General features: G+C 49.0%; 1 protein-coding gene across 1 annotated transcript in view; it reads right to left on the bottom strand.

Annotated features, from left to right (window-relative positions):
• The window catches only part of DNAH1 (dynein axonemal heavy chain 1), a 76392-nt gene that overhangs the window by 42908 nt on the left and 8736 nt on the right, over window positions 1–24748 (bottom strand). The window contains exons 7-16 of the mRNA XM_027587893.1: window positions 22554–22715; window positions 21718–21970; window positions 7304–7461; window positions 5853–6064; window positions 4934–5232; window positions 3351–3501; window positions 2344–2537; window positions 2023–2248; window positions 1411–1530; window positions 960–1042 (exon numbers count right to left, since the gene is read on the bottom strand). Of these exons, the coding sequence (XP_027443694.1) occupies window positions 960–1042; window positions 1411–1530; window positions 2023–2248; window positions 2344–2537; window positions 3351–3501; window positions 4934–5232; window positions 5853–6064; window positions 7304–7461; window positions 21718–21970; window positions 22554–22715 (1858 nt within the window). The remainder of the gene's footprint in view (window positions 1–959; window positions 1043–1410; window positions 1531–2022; window positions 2249–2343; window positions 2538–3350; window positions 3502–4933; window positions 5233–5852; window positions 6065–7303; window positions 7462–21717; window positions 21971–22553; window positions 22716–24748) is intronic.

Here is a 24748-nt window from a genome sequence, read left to right as displayed (position 1 = left end):
AGCTGGAACTGGCCAGGGCCGAGCAACCAGGAAGTGGAAGGGAGCTGGAGACAGCCACTGCCACCGTCGGGGTGATGGTGGCCGTCCCTACCCTGTGGCTGTGGTCTGGGAGCTGTGGTGGGCATCCAGCAAGATGCGGGTCCACAGTGCCCAGTGCAGTGATGGGGCAAGGGGGAGAACGGTGTTGGAAATGAGAGAGGTGATGCTGGGTACCCCCTGGAGGGGCCTCACCTCCCATGAGGCAAAGCAACAGCATCTAGTCTGCATTTCCTTGGTGACCAGCCAGGCCACCAGGCCAGCTTCCTTCATACCAGACTGACTCCCTTTGCTGGCTGATGTGGGGGCTCTGTGAAATTCAGGGATTCTGCCTGCATCTGGCCTAGGAATGCTGACCCCGGGGAGGTGCACCCTGAGTATCAGGATGCCCTGGGAAGCTGGTGCCTTGGGGCTCTTGGCAGGGCTCCCAGGGGACAGTGCCAACCTCTTCCAGGCCCCAACATTCTCAAGGCACCCCTGGCCTGTGAGGCAGTGTGGGCAAGGGGTTTCTGGGGGCCTCAGTAAGGCAGTCCGAATCTAAGGCTGTTTCCCACAAGGCTCTTGAGCTGGGTGGGGACAAGTGCTGCTCCCCAGGGATCGACCACCAGGCTGGCTTTGCCTTCTCTCTGTGCTCCCAACGATTCCAAAGGGCCCCCACCACAAACAAGGGGATTCCAGGCCCGTGTGAACATTTGTGTGTCAGGCTGACAATAGTATAGAGAACGGAGACAGGGTGAGGGGGCAGCAGGGTCCCTAGACCAAGAGGCTCAAATGATTTCCTTCTGTGCCACCGGCCACTTGGCCTTGGCCCATGTGGAGCCACGGTCGTGGACATCTTGACTGGCACTCCTAGTGCCACCACACAGCCCGTGGCTGCTGGGATATCTGAGAGCCATGTGTCTGAGAGCCACACTCCCACTCACTTGTCGTTGAAGTCCTCTGTGCTGAGGTTGTAAAGGAATTCATCCATGACCTGGTAGTCATCCATGACCTTCACAATCCGCTCCTGCACGGACAGGTAGGTAATGAGAACTGCATGGGCGGGACCCCAAAGTGGTCGAGCACTAAGGAAAGGCGGCTCTCTTCCAGAGAGGGGAGGATTGGGGTTGGGGAGGGGGCGCAGGGTGGGCCCTGGGCTCAGGGCTCCAAAGGCCATGGCCACCACACCTCCAACCCCCAGCCCTCGTCCCATACTTTCCACCCTCCTGGCCTCCCAGATAGCATGGTTCTGAACCACTACCATGCACCCAGCCTCATAACCTCCCAACCCCCCCATCCTCTGTGTCTACCTCACCTCTAGCCTCCTGGCTCCTAATCTCCCAGCCCCTGCCTGTCCCCGACCCCAGCCCCCAGTCCCCCTTACACCCGCCTCACCTCTAGCCCCACAAGCTTCTCAGGGATGGCCTTCATCCACTCGCGAAGTTCAGCCAGCTCCTCGATGCTGTTGGGCTTCTCATAGATCTTGCGGCTGATGCTGCGAAACTCCTCACAGATCTGGCGGTGGGTGGAGGGCACTAGGGAGGCCGTGTCCCTGTTCCTTCGTGGGGCCTGCTCCTCCCCTTTGGATCCCAGTGTCTCCCCACAGGTAACTGTCCCCAACCCACCACATCCCACAGCCGACTCGCTGGGGAGCTGAGGTCTCCCTAGCTTCCTGGGCCCAGCCAACACGTGCATGGGACTTCTGAGGCCACCCGCACACCCTCGGCTCCATGAAATAGCCCATCTTCAGGAGAGGTTCCCAGGTCTTTCCAAGTCTAGGAAAAGAGGTAGCAGCCCCCATTTCCTGGGACCTTCCATATGGGACGGCTCCCTGCAGATGGGGGGGGTGGTCAAGGCAGGGTGACTTCCAGATCCTTCCATTGGTCTGGGCGTCTGCAGACAGCCCTCGCCCTGCCTAGGGACACCTTATTTGTGGGAGCTCACTGTGGAGGCGAGAGTGAGTGCATGTGTTGTTGCAGTCACCAGGGCCGGGTGCTGGGCACTTACATTGTCCACTTCCTTGTGCAGGTGTTTGGCCAGGATGTCGAGCATGGAAGTGGCCAGGGCCTTGCGCTTCTTGGACAGGCTCTGCTTGACGTTGTCGATGTTGATGTAGAAGGGCCCAATAATGATACTGCTGGGCAGTGAGTTGTCCAGAATCTCTTTTTCCTGCAGGTGGGTGAGCACCACCTCTCGTACTTCTGAGGCCGATGGGCAGTGCGTCTGGTAGGCTCTGTGGACAGTGGGCACACACGAGGGGCAGAGGGTGGTAAGTGGGTGGCTGGGGGTCACACCGATACCCAGACGCCCTCAGATGTATGCACGCACTTGAGGAAGGTGGGAATGTCATTGTTATTCAGCTCCAAATACTTTTGGTATTCCCTGGCGTAAGCCTGCAGTGGGATCATGGCCTTGCGCACAGCATTGGCAATGACAGTCCGCAGCTCCTCCACCAACGGCTCGTGGAGCCCCACGGACTCCAGCAGGGGGTCACCGCTGATAAAGATGTCCTCCATCACCAGCTGCGGAGCCAAAGGCAGGGGCGGAGAGCTGGATGAGCCTCGGGGCAGGTGGGCAGAGGGGTTGGGGATGGGATCCGAAGCCTGAGTGGGCAGCAGTGTGGCCAGTCACAGACAGCGTGGTGGGGTGCGGGCACCAGTGTGGCCAGTCACAGACAGCGTGGTGAGGGTAGGGGTGAGGGTTTGCTGTGGTGTCTCTGAGAGCAGGCTGTGGACTAATACAGGGCTGGAAGCCCCGGGAGCCCTACCCAGGGGCGGCATCTTCCTCTGCCTGGACCTGACTCAGTCCAGTGCCCAGGAAAGGAGCAGACAGGGCCACCAGATCACTGATAGCTCTGGCTAACCAGTAAGGAAGACAAGAGGGGCCTGGAGTTCCAGAAGCTCTTGGGCGGGGAGGAGTGAGATGTAACCAGGTGTGTGATGAGTGGGGATTTCTGACAAGGGGTCCCAAGTGTGGAGCTCAGTCCGCCTCCACATCTTAGCTGAAGAGAGAAGCCAGGAGCTGGGTGGGATCAAGAGGGTGGAATCTGGGCCAGAACAGCTGTGGCAGAGGTGGGTGAATGAGCCAGTTCGAATCGCAGTTCTGAGTCGCTTTGTGCCCTTATGGGGCACAACAAGATGGGGACACTAATGGTTCCCAGCACAGCTCGTGGTGAGGATTAAGTGAGCTGTTCAAGAACTGAAGGTCTGAGCACACTGACAGCCAGGTGGGAGGCCTGAAATAAAATTGAACTGCTTTAATACAGTTGGCCTGTGCCTCAGTAGCCATGAGCAGCCAGGCCAGCAGGTGCCCTGGGCCTTGAACTGCGGCCATACCTTCTCCAGTTGGGGCACCGCATGCGTGGCCAGGATGCCCTTGTCAAAGAGGTTGAGCAGAGATGTCTCGAAATGCTCCAGTGGCGTGCTATAGTGCACCCCCGAGCTATCCAGCACCAGGTCCACAATGAAGAGGGGATTTTTCCGGGGCCTGTGGGGCAATAGTCGGGCTGACTGTGGGCAGGGGCCCAAGGAGGCCTGTGTGCAGCAGATCCAGCCCTCTGCCCTTCCTGCCAGCACAATGGCTCTTGAGCTTCTCCATGCATAAGAATTGCCTCCTCCCTCCTTCTAGAAACCTCTAAGTTAACAGAAAAACACGCACCAGCCAAATATTACTCCATCCCTGCCACTTGCCCAGAGGTCCACAGGTACCAGGGAGAGGGAAGACCACCAGCAGTCCTGAGGTCATCAGGGCAGGTCAGCCAGACCCTGGGTCCTTGCGGCATCCACGCTTTCCCCAAGAGGCCACCATCCTTGACTTGAGATGCCCACGACATGCCAACAACCCTCAAGCCTACATACCAGCCAGGCCTCCCTGCTGCACTCTGGATTGCCACCCACCACCCACCTGGGCCTTTAATGGGCATCTCAAACATTGTGTCCCCGGGTCCCGCCAGCTCCCCTCAGGGCTCGGTGCTAGGGGTGGACCCCAAGAGTCAGCTTGTCTCCTCCCCTCCTCTCCTCCCCCTGTACATCCTCCTACAGCCAGGCCCATAGCACTGCCACCTGGCACAGCCCCAAATCTGCACCCCCCCAAGTCCCAGCCATGTCACCCCTTGTCTAGACAATGGCAGGAAACTTGGTCTGACTTGTCTTCTGCCCTTCATCAAGGGCACTTGTCCCCACAAACCCAGAGCATTGTTTAATCGGATTATAACTCCCCTCTGATGGCTTCTGACCACACTTAGAATAAATCTAGCCCCCAACCATGACCCTGGGAGACTCTGTGATCTGGCCTGTCCCTGTGACCTCTCCCACATCATCCTGACCAGCCCTCCCCACTCCAGCCATAGCAGCCAGCCCTGCTCTCCTTGACCGCCCCGAGGGCTTCCTCCCTTCTGAGCCCCTGCATGTGCTGGGCCTTCCAACTGGTGCCTCTCCTTTACCTCTCCTTGGCCACTTTCCTCTCAGTCTCAGGTCTTGACTCAGATGACCCTGACCCCTTGGCAGAGGCTCCTGCCCCACCCAGGGTCTGTCACAGCCCCTGCCAAGATTGGCAGTGACTGTCTATTGATTCATTGGCTTGCTGTCTGTCCCCCATGAGAGCAGGAGTCAGGCCTCTCTGGTTCCCCTAGAACGCCACCAGGTTCATGGCAAGTGCTCAAAGAATATTTCTTTTGACTGAGTAACTCAGGGACTGACAGAGAAAATGAAGGTCACCCAGAGATGTGCAAGTCGGAGCCGGTGGAACATTCCCTGGCCACTAGCACCAGGGCCGGGCTCTCCCTGCCATCCAGGACCTGGCAGTGCTGGGCACCCTGGTCCCGGCTGCCCCGCTCCCCTCACCCCTGCCAGCCTGGCCACTGGGGCCTAGCAAGGAGGAGTGGTGGCGTCACCCAGCGCCTGCGCTTGGCCGGCCCCACCTGTAGGGGCTGTTGATGAGGTCCTTGCCCCAGACCATGTCCTCAGGGCAGTCCAGCACGCTGCAGCAAGCATCGCTGACGAACTGCGAGAAGCTGGCCAGCGAGTCCTGCACCAGGAAGCGCAGCGTGTCCTGAAGCATGTACTTGAGCAGCTCCATCAGCTTGCGCAGCTTTGACATGAGGTATACCTCCCAGTTGGTTTCGTAGAGATTGTACCAGCCCTTGCTCATGTCACGCAGGCTGCTCCGCATGGCCACCTTGAGCGTGCTGATCCAGCTGTCCTTTAGGAACATCTGCACCTGGAGTGGCAGTGGGTGGCATCAGGCAGCACCCCTCCCCCAGGAACCTGCTGCCCACACTCAGGGACCCCAGGCATCAGGGTGCTGGGGCAGCCTCAGAACCCAGATGACCGGGGAAGGTTCTCCCCCCACCCCAACTGACTGCCAAACCCTACCAGCCAACACCCTCCTGTGACCCTAGGGACTGGGGCTCCTATGGGGGAAGGAGGGGGGAGGGGCAGCAGAAGCAGGAATTTCCCTCCAGCTAAGGGAGAGACAGAGAAATTGAGACACAGTGCATGAGCGGAGACAGACACAGAACAAAGCAGGACAGGGAGCTTTTCTCCTGGGCCATCTGGTGATGGTCTCCCACAAGGCTGCACCCTTCTTCCCTCACACCCCCATCCTTAGCGGGTATGTGGAGTTCCTGCTCCCCAGGGTTGTGACTGGAAAGGGACTGGAAAGGGAGCCTACTCTGGGTCTCCTTTCCTCTCTGAGATGAGCCACCCCCCTGGGCAACCCCCGGCCTCCCACAAAGTCTAGGTTTTAAGGAGAACAGGGGCTCATGGCCTCACTGCTGGCCAGTCAGTTCCAAGGCTCTGGCCTGCATGTGGCCCTCCAAGCCCCGGATGCCCACGTACCTGCGAGAAGGTCTGGGACTGAATCTGCTCGAACTCTTCCAGGCGGCTGTACTTGGAGAGGTTTGAGTGGAACAGGGACATGGCGGTCACCTTGTTACACTCAGCCCGCACCTTGCTGAGGGCCATGATGACCTCTGGCCGTGTAAGCAGGGACACAAAGGTGAAGTCTTCCTTCTGCTCTCGGAAAGGGTACTCGGGGACACTCACCAGCCCTGCAGGGGTGGAGGCAGAGGGCCAGTGTCAGATTGGCCTGGGACACACCAGGGGTTAGGATGGATCTACAGGGTGGTGACGGAGAGATACAACTCGTGTCTCCTCCCTAAGAGACAGCCACATTCCCCAGGACCCCTCTCTTCCCAAGGCTTGCAAGCGTGGCCCCGTAGCTTCGCAGTGAGCTTCCCACTCTGGGGTGAGTAAATGGATCCCCTCCAGGCCCCTCTGGGCCACTAACCCCTTTGAAGTGGATGAGAACCACAGACCCTCTCCCCCTTCACTCCTGCCCACTCTGCACAGAACCCAGCACCAAGCAAGGGAGATGTGGGCACCAGGACTCTCAGAGTGCCCCCTGTCCATGCCCGACCCCAGCTTCCTGGACCTCTCACACGCATAGCAGCTCAGTCCAGGAAACGAAATCCCCAGGCATCGGGGAAGTCAAAGCAAGGAGGGTTTGGGGGAACTGCTGTCCTACTCGGAGACACAGTCTGCCAGGGGTCAAATGGGCCACAGCAATGCCACCTGCTCTTGCTGCCCTATGTCCCTCAGACCATCAGAGCCCTTCCATCACTTCTGAGCAGTTGTTGTCCTTGAACACATTACCTGCTTCCTTCTGTGCTTCTCAGACTACTGGATTTTATTTATTTACTTACTTACTTACTTATTTTAAGAGGGGCAGAGGGAGAGGGAGAGAGAGAATCTTAAGCAGACCCCATGCCCGTGGAGCCAGATGTGGGGCTGGATTCACGACTTTGAGATCATGACCTGAGCTGAGATCCAGAATCAGACGCTCAACCGACTGTGCCACCCAGGTGCCCCAAGACTCCTGTTATGTGTTGTTGTTTTTTTTAAGATTTTATTTATTTATTTGAGAGAGTGCAAGGGAGCAAGAGAGTGAGCGAAAGAGCAAGCGAGGTGAAGAGCAGAGGGAGAAGGAGGCTCTCCGCTGAGCAGGGAGCACGACATGGGGCTTGATCCAAGGACCCCAGGATCAAGACCTGAGCCGAAGGCAGCTGCTTAACCGACTGAGCCACCCAGGTGCCCCAAGACTCCTGGTTTTTAAAAAAGCCTTCATGGACCACCCCCCCTCCCCACCCTGCCCCGGCTCCCTAGGCAGCTGGGGAAGCAGCAGGGTGAGTGCTGGGAGTGTTAGGTTTATGGACCACCTTACAGGGAGGGTGGGAGGGCTCCGGCTGGGGGGGTGGCCACGGGGACCACCTTTGTCCAGCTGCCCTCACCTTGCCTGGGCACCTTCTCCTCCTCCTTCTCAGGCAGGGTCACGTAGGAGAACGTGTCAGGCTTGGATGAGACAATCTGGTCAAAGTTGATTTTGTTCATGCTGCGCTCATAGTCCAGGTTCACCTCTCTGGAGAGACTGCTGAGGTGCTCCAGAACCCTGCGAATAGGGAAGGGGGACAGGGAAGTCAGGGGGCTCCGCACACCCTGTCACCCCCATGCTATGGGCTGGCTGGGGCCCACTCTGCTCTGGCATTGACCTGTGTTTGGGGATTCCCCTCCAGATTCACAGGCACACCTCCCACCTCGCCCCCAGCCACCAACCTCCATCACCCTTGTCCCCTGCCTTTTAAGTGTCACACCCTCCTCCCCCATCACACCAGTCCAAGTCTGCCTGTTTTGCTTCTCATTTCTCAGTGTCATCCCAGCAGGGCACCATCCCTGCCTGGTCCCCTCACTTCCACCCCTGCCCATTCCAATCTACTCGCCACAAAACTCAAGTCTGAGCACATCTTTCTCTTGCTAAAAATCCACCCTGGGCCCCTGCATCCTAGGATAAAGCCAAACCTCTTCCTGGGACAAGCCCTTCCCTCTCCTCCTCTCTGGTCACCTTCCTGTCCCCACCCCCACCCCAGCTCCAGCCACAGGCAGCCCCTCTGGGTTCCTGGAGGCACTCTGAGCTCTCACCTCATGGCCTTTGCATATACTGTTCCTTCTGGTGGCCACACTCTGGTTGATCCAGCCCCTACTGCTGCTGGACCAGCCCAGGCTCCTCCCTTGGAGTTTCTAACCCAGGCATGCTTTGCCCCCTCTGGATGAGGGCAGCCTCATTTGTGCCCCAAAGTTCTTCCCCTGTCTCAATGATCCTGACCCCCTGAGGGCATTTTTTTTCATTCATGCACTGTTGTTCCCCCAGCCGGAATCCTCTTCACCCCTTACATTTTCCGGGACTTAGCTCAAATGTTACCACCCAGTGAGGCCTTCTCTCGACAGAAGAGCCCCTCCATGACATCTCTATCCCCTTGTCTTGCTTTGTCTCCACAGTACCTATCAAAACCCTGAATCACCTTGTTTTCTCATGGTGTCTCTCCCTGGCCAGACTGAAAGCCCAGGACGGCAGGCCCTTTGTGGGGTACGTTTGCTGCCCCGCCCCTGTGCCTGGCACAAGAGGGAGACGTGCCTGCCTGCCTGACATCCACTTCCGCCTCATTGCACCTCACTGTTGTTCTAGGACTCTCTCCTTTCTCACTTGACTTAGGGGAAGCTGACATGTCCCAGCTCTGGGGTCATCTCACCTAAGCCGGTGGAGCTTGATCAGACTGTTAATTGGCTTAGGAGTGGGAACATGATCCAGTTATAATCAACAACTGCAGAGCTATAAAATCAAGCCCCCTTGTCCCATCTTCCTCAGGACAAGTTCTGGGGTGTTGTTCATGCTCCAGAGCTCGCTGTGAGATCTGAGGCCCTACGTCTCCTAAAACAGAATGTCTGCCCAGCTGTTCCTTCCATTATATCCTGCTGCCTTCGCTCCCTTAGATCTCCTGGGAGGACTCCATCAATACATCAGTTGTACAAGAATCCCCCCAAACAGGCCCGGCTTCGAGGGAATCCAATCTAGGGCAGGACCCACAGGACTCTGGACTTTGTGCTTCTGAAACTGTTGCTGCCATTTGCCTGGGGATGAAGCTAGCACCCGCTGGGGACAGAGCCCTGACGCACTGAGCCTGGCACCCCCTGTGTCTGATTTCTAGTTATCAGTAAAGCAGGGCATTTTCCTGCTGTCTAAGCCAATCTGAGCCCGGCATATTTGTTATAAACAGCCCAAAACATTCTCAGGAATATAAAACCCGAGAAATGGCATTCTGGACAACCAAGGTAATGGTGGCCACATGAATGCCAACCTCCCCACATGCTCTCAAAAGACAGAAGGAAAGAGAAGAAAAAAATAGAAAAGCCAGGACAAATAACACTACCAACACCCATACCGTTAGCATACCCAGCATATAGAAAACGCCCAAACTTCACATTATCTTTAAGTAGAAAAATAACTGTCAGTCCCCAGGGAGCTGCAGCTCACCTTCCTGCTGCCAGCCTGCATGGAAGACGGGGGTAGTCTGGGGGAAATGGTGCAGAAGAGGGGTAGCCCCAAGCTTGGTCTGAAGTCCTGCCAGAAAGAGAAAGTCCACCCCAACTGCAAAAACACTGACCATGAGTCCCGGAGAATCAGAGCACTTAGGACAAGGAAGGGACTTCCATGCATCCATTCAAGGTAGCATTCTTTGGGAAAGGCATCCTGACGTAGGAAGGGGAAGGTAAAAGAAAAGGAGGACTTTAGAGATTGAAGGGTGATAGGAAAGGAAGCAAAAGTAAAAAATTAGAGTCCTGCAAGGTAAGAGACAAGAACTTGGGAGGACAATCCCTCTCCCCAACACACACACACACACACACACACACACACACACACACACACACACACACACAGCCATCCCTCCCCCCAACACACACACACACACACACACACACACACACACACACACACACACACACACACACACACACACACACACACACACACACAGCCATCCACTTAGAAAAAGAAAAAAACTGGTTTGCTTTCCTAACAGAAGAGGGCGCCCTGGAACTGGGAATCTTGTAAATCATCCCAAATCCAAAGATGGAATGGGTGAAAGTAGAGGACACATAAAGCTACTGAGAGAGAGCACCCACCTTACCTGATAAAAATTCTCATCCAACCCTCAAAGAAAAAAACAAAGACAAAGCAGAAGAAAACTAGCACAGCACTTCAAACCAAACTAAATATCTTCAAACAAGTGTTTAGGAATATGAAAAACACCTTGAATCAGAATTTCACAACTAAAACAGAGAAATGGTCTTTAAAAAAAAAAAGAAAAGAAAAGGGGCGCCTGGGTGGCTCAGTTGGTTAAGCGACTGCCTTCTGCTCAGGTCATGATCCTGGAGTCCCGGGATCGAGTCCCACATCGGGCTCCCTGCTCAGCGGGGAGTCTGCTTCTCCTTCTGACCCTCCTCCCTCTCATGCTCTCTATCTCTCATTCTCTCTCTCTCTCAAATAAATAAATAAAATCTTTAAAAAAAATAAAATAAAATAAAACAGAGAAATGGGCAAATAATAGGAAGAGACGAAAAGCTATTTCATTGAACTCAGGGAAAAAATGGAAGAAACAAAATTAACTCGGGAAGGAAGGCAAAATTAGGAGGTGCCTAAGGAAGAATAGAGTCAAATAAAAAATGTAATAAAGTACATTGAAGAAAGACCAGAATATAACCAAGAAAATGAAAATGAGGGGAAAAAAGAACTAAAAAGGGACAGAAATGGTTAAATTAGAAATAGGTAAAGAAGAAGCAAGATGATAGATGAAATAGACAGAGAAATATAAGGGAATCTGATAAGAAAAAACAGGATAATGGAACAGAACTAATATTTAAAACTATAATCCAAGAGGGGCGCCTGGGTGGCTCAGTTGTTAAGCGTCTGCCTTTGGCTTAGGTCCTGGAATCGAGCCCCACATCGGGCTCCCTGCTCCACGGGAAGCCTGCTTCTCCCTCTCCCACTCCCCCTGCTTATGTTCCCTCCCTCACTGTGTCTCTCTCTGTCAAATAAATAGAATCTTAAAATAAATAAATAAATAAATAAAAACTATAATCCAAGAGAAATTTCCAGAAATAAAGAATATCTAAATCTATGTATTTAAAAGGCCCACTTTGTACTTAGGAAAACTGACCCAGAATGATCAACTCTGAGACATACCTAGTAAAATGATTAGACTTTAAAGATTAAAAACAAACAAAAAAACCCCAAGGCCTCCAAGCCAAAAAAATCAAACAACTTACAAGGGAAGGGAAGTTAGACTGGCATCGGGCCTCTCAAAATCAACATTCAAAGCAAGGCAATAAAAGAGCAGCAAGGGCGCCTGGGTGGCTCAGTTGGTTAAGCGACTGCCTTCGGCTCGGGTCATGATCCTGGAGTCCTGGGATTGAGTCCCGCATCGGGCTCCCTGCTCAGCAGGGAGTCTGCTTCTCCCTCTGACCCTCTTCCTTCTCGTGCTTTCTATCTCTCATTCTCTCTCTCAAATAAATAAATAAAAATCTTAAAAAAAAAATTAAAAAAAAAAGAGCAGCAAAAAAAAAACCCAAAAAACAAAAAACAAAACAACCCTCAAGCAATGACAGTGTGAAACAAGAATTTTATATCAAATCAAGTTGTCTGTCAAGTTTTAAACATGCAAGAACTCTAGGAACACTATACTCTTGAGCCCTCGATGAGGAACATACTAGAAGAGGAGCTTCATCCAACCAAGAGATTGATGGGGTTCAGGACACACTTTCCCAAATATGGCATCTTGGCATATTGAATGTTTTTTTTAAAGATTTTATTTATTTGAGCGATAGAGAGCACGAGAGGGAAGAGGGTCAGAGGGAGAAGCAGACTCCCCGCTGAGCAGGGAGCCCGATGTGGGACTCGATCCCGGGACTCCAGGATCATGACCTGCGCTGAAGGCAGTCACCCAACCAACTGAGCCACCCAGCGCCCTTGGCATATTGAATGTTTTAAGCTGAAGGAATTTGAGAAACGGCTTCCCCTGAAGCAGCTCATAAGATCCTCATGTGAGACGTGCCCTCTTTACCCAGAGGAAAGAGTGTCCTTAGCTCCAAGATGGAATGACACCAAGAGGAATCCCAATGAAGAGGCCTTGCTAAGTTTTCCTCAGTTTACTACCCTTAACTCATATCCTGTCTTGCCACAATTCCCACAGCCTTCCACTCTTCATCAAACCTAGCGTAGGTTTAACCTGTTCAGGTCTTCATTTCCTTATGAAGGCTCCCATGTCAAGGGAAACATATAAATTGGTAAGCTCTACTGTTGCTAATTTGTCTTTGTTACAGAGCCTCAGCTAAAACCTGGAAGGGTATAAAGAAAGAGGATTGTTCTTTCCTCCCCTGCAAAATGATAGGAGAAACTTCAGGAAAAAAGTCTGATATACTCAATCGACTTAATTGTAGATTTAAGACTAAAACAAAGATGGGGCACCTGGCTGGTTCAGTCGGTGGAGTGAGTGATTCTTGATCTCGGGACTGTGAGTTCGAGCCTCACGTTGGACATAGAGCATACAATCAATCAGTCACTAAAATTTATTTTAAAAAATAAAAATAAAACAAAGATAGAGATGATAGTAGAAGAATATTATATTAAAATAGTAAGGAGAAAAAAGCAACTAAAAATGGGAGGAGAGGGGCGCCTGGGTGGCTCAGTCGGTTGAGCCTCTGACTCTTGGTTTCCACGCAGGTCACCATCTGGTGTGGGGTGGAGGTCCTGGGATTGAGCCCTGAAAAAGGTTCTGTGCTCAGCGGGGAGGCTGCCTCTCTCCCTCTTCCTGTCCCTCTGCTCCTCCCTCTGCTCATGCTCTCTAAAATAAATAAATAAATCTTTTTTTAAAAATGGGAGGAGAAAGGGATGAGGAAAGTAGAATAAAGTCAAGGTTGTTACAAAGGAAATCAAAGGGAGTAGAAGAATACCATTAAAAACGGACAAAGCAGATATTAAGAGGTTAAATAAGAAAGCAGGGGACAAGGGGCACTATAAAAGGCTTAACTACAAAAGAAACTGCTAAAATAAGGTACAAATCTGCCCAAATACCAAATGAAATTTAAAAAGTGAGGGGCTCCTGGTTGCCTCAGTTGGAAGGCCATGGGACTCTTGATCTCGGGGTTGTGAGTTCCAGCCCCACGTTGGGTGTAGAGATTATATAAAAATAAAATCTTTAAAAAAAAGAAATTAAAAAGTGAAAGAACAAAGAAACTACATCACATAAAGAAGGAAACAGAATTGAGATAAAACATAGCAGCTCTATCAATAAATATGAATGGGTTTAACTCACTTATTACAAGAAAAAGATTTTTAATTTGACTCACAAAGACCTGACTATATGCTGGTAATATAAAACTAACTCAGAAAGGCTAAAAATGGAGGGATGGGCAAAAATATATCAGGAAAATGGAAACAACAAAAAGTCAGGTTACAATTCTGATATCAAACAAAGTAAAATTCTGGTCAAAAAGCATTTGACCTAAAAAAAAAAGAAAGCGGGGTGCCTGGGTGGCTCAGTCGTTAAGCGTCTGCCTTCGGCTCAGGTCATGATCCCAGGGTCCTGGGATCAAGCCCCACATCGGGCTCCCTGCTCAGCAGGAAGCCTGCTTCTCCCTCTCCCACTCCCCCTGCTTGAGTTCTCTCTCTCACTGTATCTCTCTCTGTCAAATAAATAAATAAAATCTTAAAAAAAAAAAGAACATTCAGCAAAAACCTGGTTATATATTAGGTCACAGAGAAAACATCAGCAAGTTCTATAGAGTAGAAATATTATCTCAATGCGATAAAAATAGAAATTATTAAAAACAAATTTTAGGGCGCCTGCGTGGCTCAGTTGGTTAAGCAACTGCCTTCGGCTCAGGTCATGATCCTGGAGTCCTGGGATCGAGTCCCGCATCGGGCTCCCTGCTCAGCGGGGAGTCTGCTTCTCCCTCTGACCCTCTTCCCTCTCGTGCTCTCTATCTCTCATTCTCTCTCTCTCAAATAAATAAAATCTTTAAAAAAGAAAACAAATTTTAGCAAGTCCTTTTCATATGGAAAATTGGAAAACCTGACATTAAACAACTCTTTAAAGAAATGGGAAATACAAATCAGATTTTTGGAATGAAAAAAATGAAATACTACATATCAGAATCTGTGGACTATTTTTTAAAGCAGTTATCAGAAGAAAGTTCATTAGCCTTAAACACATTTATCAGTAAGAACATAAATAAGTAAATTAAATTCCTATAATATAAATTCCTATAAATAAAATATAAACTCCTATAAACATAACAAAACATAAGCCAAAAGAAGGCACAAGAAAGGAAATAATAAGAAGTGGAAATGGAGGTGCCTGGGTGGCTCAGTCGGTAAAGCTAAGCGTGTCACTTCAGCTCAGGTCATGATTTCAGAGTCCTGGGATGGAGCCCGGTGTCACATTCCACACTCAGCAGGGAGTCTGCTTGTCCCTCTGTCTTCCTCCCCCTTGCTCTCTCTCTCTCAGACAAATAAATAAAATCTTTTTAAAAAGGAGAAATGAATGAGGTAAATGTAGAAAACAGTCAAATTAATAAATCCAAGTCCTATTTTTAAAAAATTAACACATCAAACAAATCACTAAGTAACTTAATTAAGCAAAAAAAAAAGGAAGAGAGCATAACTCTACAAAATAAGAAGAGACCAGGGGAAGTCAACTTTGAAACAGAAAAAAATTTTTAGGGGTGCCTGGGTGGCTCAGTTGTTAAGCCTTCAGCTCAGGTCATGATCCCAGGGTCCTGGGATTGAGCCCCGCATTGGGCTCCCTGCTCAGTGGGAAGCCAGCTTCTCCCTCCCCCCACTCCCCCAACTTGTGCTCTTCCTCTCTCTCTAATAAATAAATAAAATCTTAAAAAAAATTTTTTTTAAATCATGAGACCACTTATCAAAAGTCTAGGCAAATATATTTTAAAACCTAGAAAACATGGATCATTTTTTAGAGAAACAAAGTATATCAAAATTGACCCCCAAATTGGAAATACAAAGCTTAACTAGACCAATTCCCGTAGAAAAATGAAGTTATAGAGGAACTATCCCACCAAAAAGCATCACGTCCAAATGGTTTCAGAACAGAATAACCAGATAGTCTCAATACAATAAAAATTGTTCCAGATTTTTTTTTTAAGATTTTATTTATTTATTTGACAGAGAGAGACACAGCAAGAGAGGGAACACAAGCAGGGGGAGTGGGGGAGAGAGAAGCAGGCTTCCCGCGGAGCAGGGAGCCCGATGTGGGGCTAAATCCCAGGACCCTGGGATCATGACCTGAACCGAAGGCAGACACTTAACGACTGAGCCACCCAGGCACCCCGTTCCAGAGTCTTAAAAATGAAGGAAAACATCAGTATTCTTATAAAGCAAGTATAACTTGCTTCAAACCTGATGACAGTACAGAAAAAAAATTACAGACCAACATTACTTATATCGATGCAAAAGTTCTAGACAGCATACTAACTAACAGAACCCAATATCACATTTTTAAAAAATGATACACCACGGCCAGGTGGGATTTATTAAAGGAGTCCAAGGTTGTTTCAATATTAGAAAATCAATTAATATAATACACCATATTAACAGATCTAAGGAGACAAATCATACGATTATCTCCAGAAGTACTTTAAAAGCCTGTGACAGGGACGCCTGGGTGGCTCAGTCGTTAAGCGTCTGCCTTCGGCTCAGGTCCTAATCTCAGGGTCCTGGGATCGAGCCCCACATGAGTGGGGAGCCCGCTTCTCCCTCTCCCACTCCCCCTGCTTGTGTTCCTGCTCTCACTATCTCTCTCTCTCTAATAAATAAATAAAATCTTAAAAAAAAAACCTGTGACAAATAAACACTTAAGAAAACAGAAGTTTCAATGGATATGTTATTAAATACAGTCCTAAAGCTAGCATTTTCTTTTTAAGATTTTATTTATTTATTTGAGAGAGAGAGAGAGAGCACATGAGAGGGGGGAGGGTCAGAGGGAGAAGCAGACTCCCTGCTGATCAGGGAGCCCAATGCGGGACTGGATCCTGAAACTCCAGGATCATGACCTGAGCCGAAGGCAGTCGCTCAACCAACTAAGCCACCCAGGCGCCCAAAGCTAGCATTTTCTTAAGGGGGAAACTTACTAGAGGTACTTCCACTAATATTAGGAACAAGGTAAGAATCCCTACCCACTCCACTACGATTCAGCATTGTACTGGAGGTATTAGAAAATGCAATTAGGCAAGAGAAAGTGATTAGAGGAATAAGAATTGGAGAAGAATAAGTAAAACTATCTCTATTTACAGGTAATGTATTCTTAGAAAGCCCTAGAGAATCAATAATAAAACACATTCAAACAATTCAGTAAGGATTGTTTGTAACGGGATATAAAATTAGCATACACAAATCAGTAGACACCATAATAGAGAAAATCCCATTTATAATAGTAACAAAGAAGATAAAATACTTAATATGCAAAACCTATATCAGAAAAACATAAAGCATTCCTAAAGACACAAAAGTAGTCTTGAACAAATGAATGAACATTCTTTGTTCTTGGACAGGACACTTCAAGATCCTAAAGATATCAGCTGTACCTAAGGTAATTAAAAATATAATGCAATCCCATTAAAAATACAAAGGGTTGGGGTTTTTTTTGGTTTTTTTTGTTGTTGTTGTTGTTGTTTAGAGAGAGATAGCACAAGTTGCGGGAGGGGCAGATGGAGAGGGAGAGAAAGAATCCCAAGCAGGCCTCGCACTGAGTGCAGAGCTTGACTAGGGGCTTGATCCCATGACCCCGAGATTGTATCCTGAGCCAAAATCAAGAGTCAGATGCCCAACCAACTGAGCCACCCAGGCACCCCCAAAATACAAAGTGTTTTTAAGATAGAGCTAGAGCATACAATGCTCATGGGAAAATAAGCATACAAATTCCTATCAAAATCCCAGCAACAACAACAAAATCCCAACAACATTTTTTGCAAAAAAAGAAAAATCTATCCTAAAATTCATATGGAATCTCAAGAGACCCAAATAACCAAAACAATCTTGAAAAAGAACAAAGTGGGAGGACTCACACTTCCTGATTTCAAAACTTAATGTAAAGCTGCAGTAATCAAAACAGTGTGGTACTGGCATAAAGATATAGAGACCAAAGGAAGGGAACAAAGAGTCCAGAAATAAACTCTCAAATATATATGGGTCAAATGATTTTCAACAAGGGTGCCAAAACCGTTCAGTGGGCGAAAGAACAGTCTTTTCAACACACCGTGCTAGGAAAACTGGATCTCCACGTGCAGAAGAATAAAACTGGACCCTTACCTAACCCCATACATAAAAATTAACTCAAAATGGATCAAAGATCTAATGTAAGAGCTAAAACTATAAAACTCTTAGAACAGATGGGGGAAAGCTTCATGACAGTGGATTTGGAAAACACCAAAGGCACAGGCGACAAAAGAAAAAATAGACAAATTAGAATTCATCAACACGAAAAACCCATGTGTCTTAGTAACATAAAGGACGCTATCAACAGAAAAAAAAGGCAAACCATGAGATGGGAGAAAGTACCATATACCTGATGAGGGATTAATATCCAGAATATATAGACAACTCGTAAAACTCAACAACGAAAACCAAACAGCTGGATTCAAATACGGGCAAAGAATTTTAATAGACATTTCTTCAAAGAAAGACCTACTAATGGCCAATAAGCACATGAAAAGATGTCAACATACTAATCATTAGGGAAATGCAAATAAAGACAATGAAATCCCAGGGCACATCCATTAGGATGACTAAAGGAAAAGAAGTTTCGGTGAGGATGTGCAGAAATGAGAACCCTGGTGCTCCGCCGGTGCAGCTGCTAACTAAGGCAGCTGGATGATGGCATCTCAGAAATTACAAACAGGGCTTTGCAGATGCCGCTGACACCACCCGTAGTTGCCCTGTACCACCCTGCCACGGTCAACCCCATGATGTTCTAAGATATTTGCCATCAAATTTGCCCTTGGGCCATGTATCTTTCGAGCCGTTTGCAAAGTTCTAAAGAGAGCCAAAAACTTTTGTGCTCTTAGGACTGGAGAAGAAAGGATTTGGTTATAAAGTTTCCTGCTGTCACAGAATTATGGGGCTCATGTGCCAAGGTGGTGGCTTCACACGCCATAATGACACTGGCGGCAAGTCCAGCCAGAGGGAGAAATCTGATGATGAGTATTTCAGCCTGAAGCAAACGGGTCCTGGCATCTTGTCCATGGCAAATGTGGGACCCAACATGAGTTTTCCATCTGCACTACCAAAACTGAGTGTTTGGGTGGCAAGCATGTGGTCTTTGGCAAGGTGAAAGAGGGCACGAGTACCATGGAAACCATGGAGTGCTTTGGGTCCAGGAATGGCAAGAGCAGCAAGAAGCTCACCGTTGCCCACTGTGGACAACTCTAATAAATTTAATGTGTGTTTTATCTTAACTACCAGACAGTTCCTTCTCCCATCTGTTCATAATGGCCTACAATCTGTGCTTTTACCGCAGTTCTTTGGGTTCCATGTTTTCCATACCCCTCTCCAAGTCTAGACGGATTGCAGAGTTAAATTTATGATTATGAAATAAAAACTAAACGACAACAACAAATGGAATTACCATATGACCTAGCAACTCCACTTCTGGATACACACCCAAAAGTGTAGAAAGCAAGAACACGAAGGGAGATTTGTACACCCTCGTTCACAGTAGCCAGAATCTGGCAGCAGCCCAAGTGTCCATCCCCAGATGAGTGGATAAACAAGATGTGGTATATGCACACAATGGAATATTACAAGGAAAAAGAGGAAAGAAATTCCCATACCTACTACAACGTGCATGAACCAGGAAGACGTTATGCTCAGTGAAATGAGCCAGACACAAAAGGACAAAGTCCGTATGATTCTCCTCATGTGAGGTACTGAGCGCAGTCAAATTCACAGAGACACAAAGTAGAATGGTGGTTGCCAGGGGCCGGGGGGAGATGGGGATGGGGAGTTATTGTTTAACGAATACAGGGTTTCACAAAGTTCTGTGGATGGTTGCACAACAGTGTGAATGCACTTACTTCCACTGAGCTGTACACTTAAAAACAGTTAAAATAGTAAATTTTACATTATGTATATTTTTCCACAGTTTTAAAAAATAACTAAGTAAAATAGACAAACATGTAAGAATAGTCAGGAAAACACTGAAAGGGAAGAGGTACAAAGAAGGCTGGCCCTACAAGACATTAAAACATACTATAAAATGTCTGTAATTAAACTGTAGTCCAGGGCACCTGGGTGGCTCAGTTGGTTAAGCGACTGCCTTCGGCTCAGGTCATGATCCTGGAGTCCCGGGATCGAGTCCCACATTGGGCTCCCTGCTCAGCAGGGAGTCTGCTTCTCCCTCTGACCCTCTTCCCTCTCGTGCTCTCTATCTCTCATTCTCTCTCTCTCAAATAAATAAATAAAATCTTTAAAAAATAAATAAATAAACTGTAGTCCAAGTGCATAAATAGACAAATGGAACGATGGAAGAGAACAGAAAGTCCCAAAATAGACCTGAGTACATATGAAAATTAGTCTACAATAAAGGTGGCATCTCAAACCACTGGGCCAAAGATGGAGGTTTTAATAAAGGCTGTTAGGCATTTAATAAACCATTTAATAAATGCTGGTCATTTGGAAAAAGATAAAATTGGATTCATACCAGACACCATACATAAGGTAGGAACAAGGATATGAAACCATACAAGTACGGGAAGAAACCTTCAGTATGGGGAAGGGCCCTCGAACTATGACTCAAAACCCAGATGTAATGGAAGAAATGATTAATAACATTGTTTAAATATTTTTAAAGTCATATTGCAAAAAATTACCATAAGCAAAGTCAAACTACAACTGACAAACCAGGAGAAAATATTTACAACATAAATCACAGATGAAGGACCAATATCCCTAATATATAAAGAACACTTAAAATCAGAGGAAGAAAAAAGCTCAAAAGCCTGAGGGGGGAACAAAATGGGCAAAAGACATGAATAGGTGAGTCCCAAAAATATAAAAATTGCCCTTGATCATATGAAAAGATGGAAAAAATGTTCCGCCTCACTTATAACACTTCGGTCTTACTTATTACTTACCTTGCTCGCTTATCTTCCAGACTGGCAAAAAAAAACCACATAGCATGACAACACACTCTTGGCAAGGCTGTGGGGAAACGGGCACTCACATGCCGCTGGTGTATGCGAAAGGGCACAACCCCCATGGAGGGAAATTTGGCGACACCTAACCAAACTACTGATGGGCTTCCCTTTTGACTTAGCAATCCTGCTTCTCAGCTACCCTTAAAGCTACCCCTCCATCACTATGAACGTGGAATGCACACGGTTTTTCACTGTAGCACTGTTTATGATTGCAACATCCTGGAAATGACCTAAATGCCTATATGATAGAGAATGGTCGAATAAACCACGGTAAGTGCGGTACATTCACACACTAGACTGCTCTGCAGCTATGAAAAAGAAGGAAGAAAATCTCATGAACTTGTATGGATTGATTTCCAGGATATACCGGAAGTGAGAAAGGTAACATTCAAAAGGATATCCAGAGTGTGCTGCTCTCCGAGTAGGAAGGAAGGTGGTCTAAGAATACACGTGTGTCCGCTCATTTGTGCAAAAAGAAATACAGAAAGGACATAGCAGAAGCTAGTGACACTGGCTGGCTATGTGTGTGTGGTGGGAACAGGGTGGAAAGGGGGAGATGCAGAGAGGACAGAATGAATGGGGTGGGGAGGGACAGATCCAAGGATACCTTTATATATATCAGTGAGAGAAACAGACACAGAGAAAATATACATTACATGCATAAAACAAACGGACCACACTATATTTCATCAAATGAACATATCCCACTGAAGGGGTGGGAAGAAGAGCAAATAACTTTTGAATATGGTATTAGGACTATATGCCCCCAGCGTGAAGAGAAAAGGAATACTAAATGTGTATAAGGTCTACTTAGTAAGGTTTTTCTTCTAAAGAGCATGAATTAGCAGTTTGGAACTACTTTCTGTGTATTCTAGGACGGAGCAAATATACTATGAACAATGAATGGGAGCTGGTTTTCTTCTGGAGAAAGAAGTAACAAATATGTGTAAGTGAGCCATGTGGTATTAGGGTCAGTTTTAAGGTATCATTATGAACCCATGGTTTTTAATGGATAGATCAATAAACAGAAATAGACATGGGTGTGTATGGAGGTTATATGTAATAACAATATAATATAATGTCATAATATATGTATTCCCCGATTTGTCTGGTCTAAAAACCTCAAAGCAATGATTTTCCAGTAGCAATGAAAATATCTAGTGCCCAGATCTTGGCTTCTAAATACCATTCCCCACTGAAAGGAACCAGGGCTCCTTGGAGAAATAGCTGATTTCAAGGCTGGGTCTGGGGAAGTACAAGATGAGCCCAGAACTTCTTGCTGTGCCCAAAAGTAAAGACATGCTCAAAGAACAATAGGAACATATCAGAAGGACACAGAAATCAGCGTGAAGAGGCTCCCTCTGGCCAAATCTGGGATAATTTGGGCATCAAAATATAAAACATTAGTAACAGATTATAACCCTTCAAATAAAATAAGAATCCGTGAGTTGTATTGATAATGAGAGATCTGGAGATGAACAAGACACCATCTAGAGCCCAAGAAGTCCACAGCGCAGTGGGCGAGATAACCCACAGATGAGCTCTCAGAGGAAGTGATGCCCGGGGCAGGGAGGGGATGGGGAAGGGTCTGGTGGGGACTCACGAGGGCCCTTTGCGCATCCGGGGTGTGCTCATGGCCCACTGCCTGATCTTGCTCAGGCTCTGCTCACTGATAAGCTGGTGGCCCTCGGAGGGCATGCAGTCCACGTACAGATGGTATAGCAGCAGAGCCTCTGTGTTCTTGCGCAGGACGTTGGCCTGGACCACACGCTGCGTGAACACACGTGGGTCCTCGGCGCAGAAGAGCAGCTGGATCCGGGGCACCCAGTACTGGCAGGTGAGGAGGGGGGGCCTTCCTGGGGCCAGGTGGGAGGGAGAAGGGGACACAGAGCACAGTCAGACTCTCTGGGCTGGAACACTGGGCTCCAGCCTGGCTCTGTGGCTGAGGTGTGTAGCCCTGAACAAGTGGTCTCCCCTTTCTGACACACTGTCACATCTGTAGAATGGGCACACTCCTGGGGCCTGCCTGCCTCACAGTTTGCCATGGGTGAATGTGAAAGTGCTTTGTCAACTGTAAAGAGCTGGGCACAGACAAAGAGTCCCCCGGGGGGTGGCTGCCCAAGTGCCCAGCCCTCACCGCCACACCCGGTGGCAAACAATCACTGATCAATGGACCTCAGATGCCTTGTCTGCAGCACGTTGGAAGTGGCACTGTCAGCGGCTCAGAGTGGGCCTATCAGATAATGGCCATTTGCCCTTCCTGGGGTCTCTCTCTGAGTGATGAGTCCTCTGGTTTTCACTGGTCAGGGCACAGACAGCCACAGGACACACAGAGCAAGGCAGAATTCAGGCCTGATGGGGCTGTGCTGGAGGGTGGGGGTTGGCCTCAGTCACAGGCCTGCATGGGGGACTGCGTGGGGCGGGGCAGAGAGCTCCCACCTTCAGCGGTGACCCCTCCGTTCAGGATGCACTTCCCCGTCTCATCTCGCACCAAGCCGTTCGGATCTGTCTTGTGCACCAGGTACAGCTTCTTCTGCTTGTCATAGTCCAGTACACCAACACTGCACCATTCATACTTCAGCTTCGGACTTTTGGGGTCCTCTGAAACAGGAGGGGAACCCGTTGCTCTCTGCCGTAGGGTTGGGAGGGGCCTCCGAGTGTGGGCAGCAGGTGCTGGGAACGAGTCTCAGCGGCCACTAGTCGGGCCTCCCTCCCTCCAGGATGGACCCCCTTTAGCGCCAGCAAAGCAGGGACCCCGCTTCCTCTCGCCTGAGCTGGCCCCTGGGGGACCTCTGGTGAGGAGCCAGAAGGACCAGGCTTCTCTGTCCCTGTGCTCTGTTTGACCCCTTCGGGGCAGACAGACACACAGGCCAGCAGGGCTGGGACAGGAGGCAGGCAAGCCCCAGGCATAGAGACCTATTGAGGATATAGTTGTAAAGCTCCTCGTGTCTGAACTGGACCCCTTCAAGGTGACCAAGGCCAGAGTGAACCCCTTCCCGTGGGCTGCACGTGGCAGTTGAGCCCCTAGGCCCCTCATATCAGGACAGGTCAGGGCAAAGTAGAAGATTACTGTCCTACAGTGGCCCCAAAGTGGGCCTCAGGGCCTGTTGGTCAGGATGGGCCTCCCACCCACTTGCTGGGCTGAAAGCCTTTGCCCTATTCTCCAGCTCATCTCCGGCCACTACCTGCCCTACACATTTCTCTCCAGCCATACTGCATGTCTGGCTGTTCCTGTGACTTTGGAGCTTATTCCTGCCTCAGGCCTATGCTCTCTGCCGGGAATAGTCTTTGCTCAGGTCACCTTTTTGCTGGTTTGTTCCTTGCATAAATGGCTTCTCCTTAGAGAAAGCATCGCTGCCTAAAAGAGCACCTTTGGGTGCCTGGGTGGCTCAGATGGTTGGGCGTCTGCCTTCGGCTCAGGTCATGATCCCAGGGTCCTGGGATCGAGTCCCACATCGGGCTCCCTGCTCGGCGGGGAGCCTGCTTCTCCCTCTGCCTCTCTCTCTGTCTCTTAATAAATAAAAATAAAATCTTAAAAAAAAATAAACAAATAAAACAGCACCTTTGCCCCAGGCACACTCTGACTTGATACCCTATTTGTGTCCCTCACAGAGCCTAAAATCACACTATGTATGCATCCTATCCTGGTTTCGGTTGGCCTCCTCACACTAGGGGCCGCTCCCCAGGGGCGGGCGTGACCTTGTCTGTGTTGGTCACAGCTGTTTCCCTGTACCTAGAATGGAAACTGGAACACAGTAGGTGCTCCATATACTTTTGTAGAAGGAAGATATACGTGGCACGGTGCCTAGCACAAGTGCCTTAAACTGATGGGTTCTACAGACTGGGTTGAGGAAAAAAGGCTGGAATTCTGGTTGAAGCTGGAAAGACGACTAAAGGGGCTTGCTGTGGTAAACCAAGCTGGCTTTGGTTCTGGTTTGCTTTTCCCTTCCCTTCCTTTCCTATAAGATTCTTTTTTGAAAAGGCTGACCTGTCTTGGCTCAACTCAGAGAAAAAGATGTCACAAGAAGCCCCCCACAGAACACCAGAAGTCTCGGGCAGAACGGCTTTCCGCTGGGCTGTTGTCCCGCGGGCGCTGGAGCCCGCGACCAAGGCCTGTGTGATGGGGCGGAGCCTAGAGAAGGGGCGGGGCCTAGTGAGGGGCGGGGCCTGTGTGAAAGGGAGCGGACAGAACTACCTCGGGGAAGCTGGTACTCCGTGCATTTAAGGTTAATGCAGCCCCACACCTGGTTTTATCACTAGGAATTGGAGATCTGGGAACAATTGAGTTAAATTATTTTTGTAATTAAGTCCAAAGTAAAGGGAACATTCTGGGTTTCTTGTCTAGTTCAGAGAAATTGATTCCAGCATTAACATATTTTTAAATCGAAACCTAAACTTACAGCCTGCTCAATGGACTTGCTGGGGGGGCCCCTGGAGGCTGAGCAGTCTTAAAACCAGCCAGCATGGCTCTCAGTCCCGGGCGCAGCCCACCAGGGCGCACTCCCCATCCCAAGGGGGCAGGGAGCAGAGCAGCCCTCAGCCCTGCACAGGGGGACAGCCACCTCCAACATCCAACCTCCTAACCTGGATCTTCCTCGGATGCCCACACGGAGACCAGCCACGCAGGCCAGGGT

Source organism: Zalophus californianus, chromosome 1 (genome assembly GCF_009762305.2).
Source record: "Zalophus californianus isolate mZalCal1 chromosome 1, mZalCal1.pri.v2, whole genome shotgun sequence".
NCBI classification, from domain to species: Eukaryota; Metazoa; Chordata; class Mammalia; order Carnivora; family Otariidae; genus Zalophus; species Zalophus californianus.
This window is presented reverse-complemented; position numbering and strand designations above follow the sequence as displayed.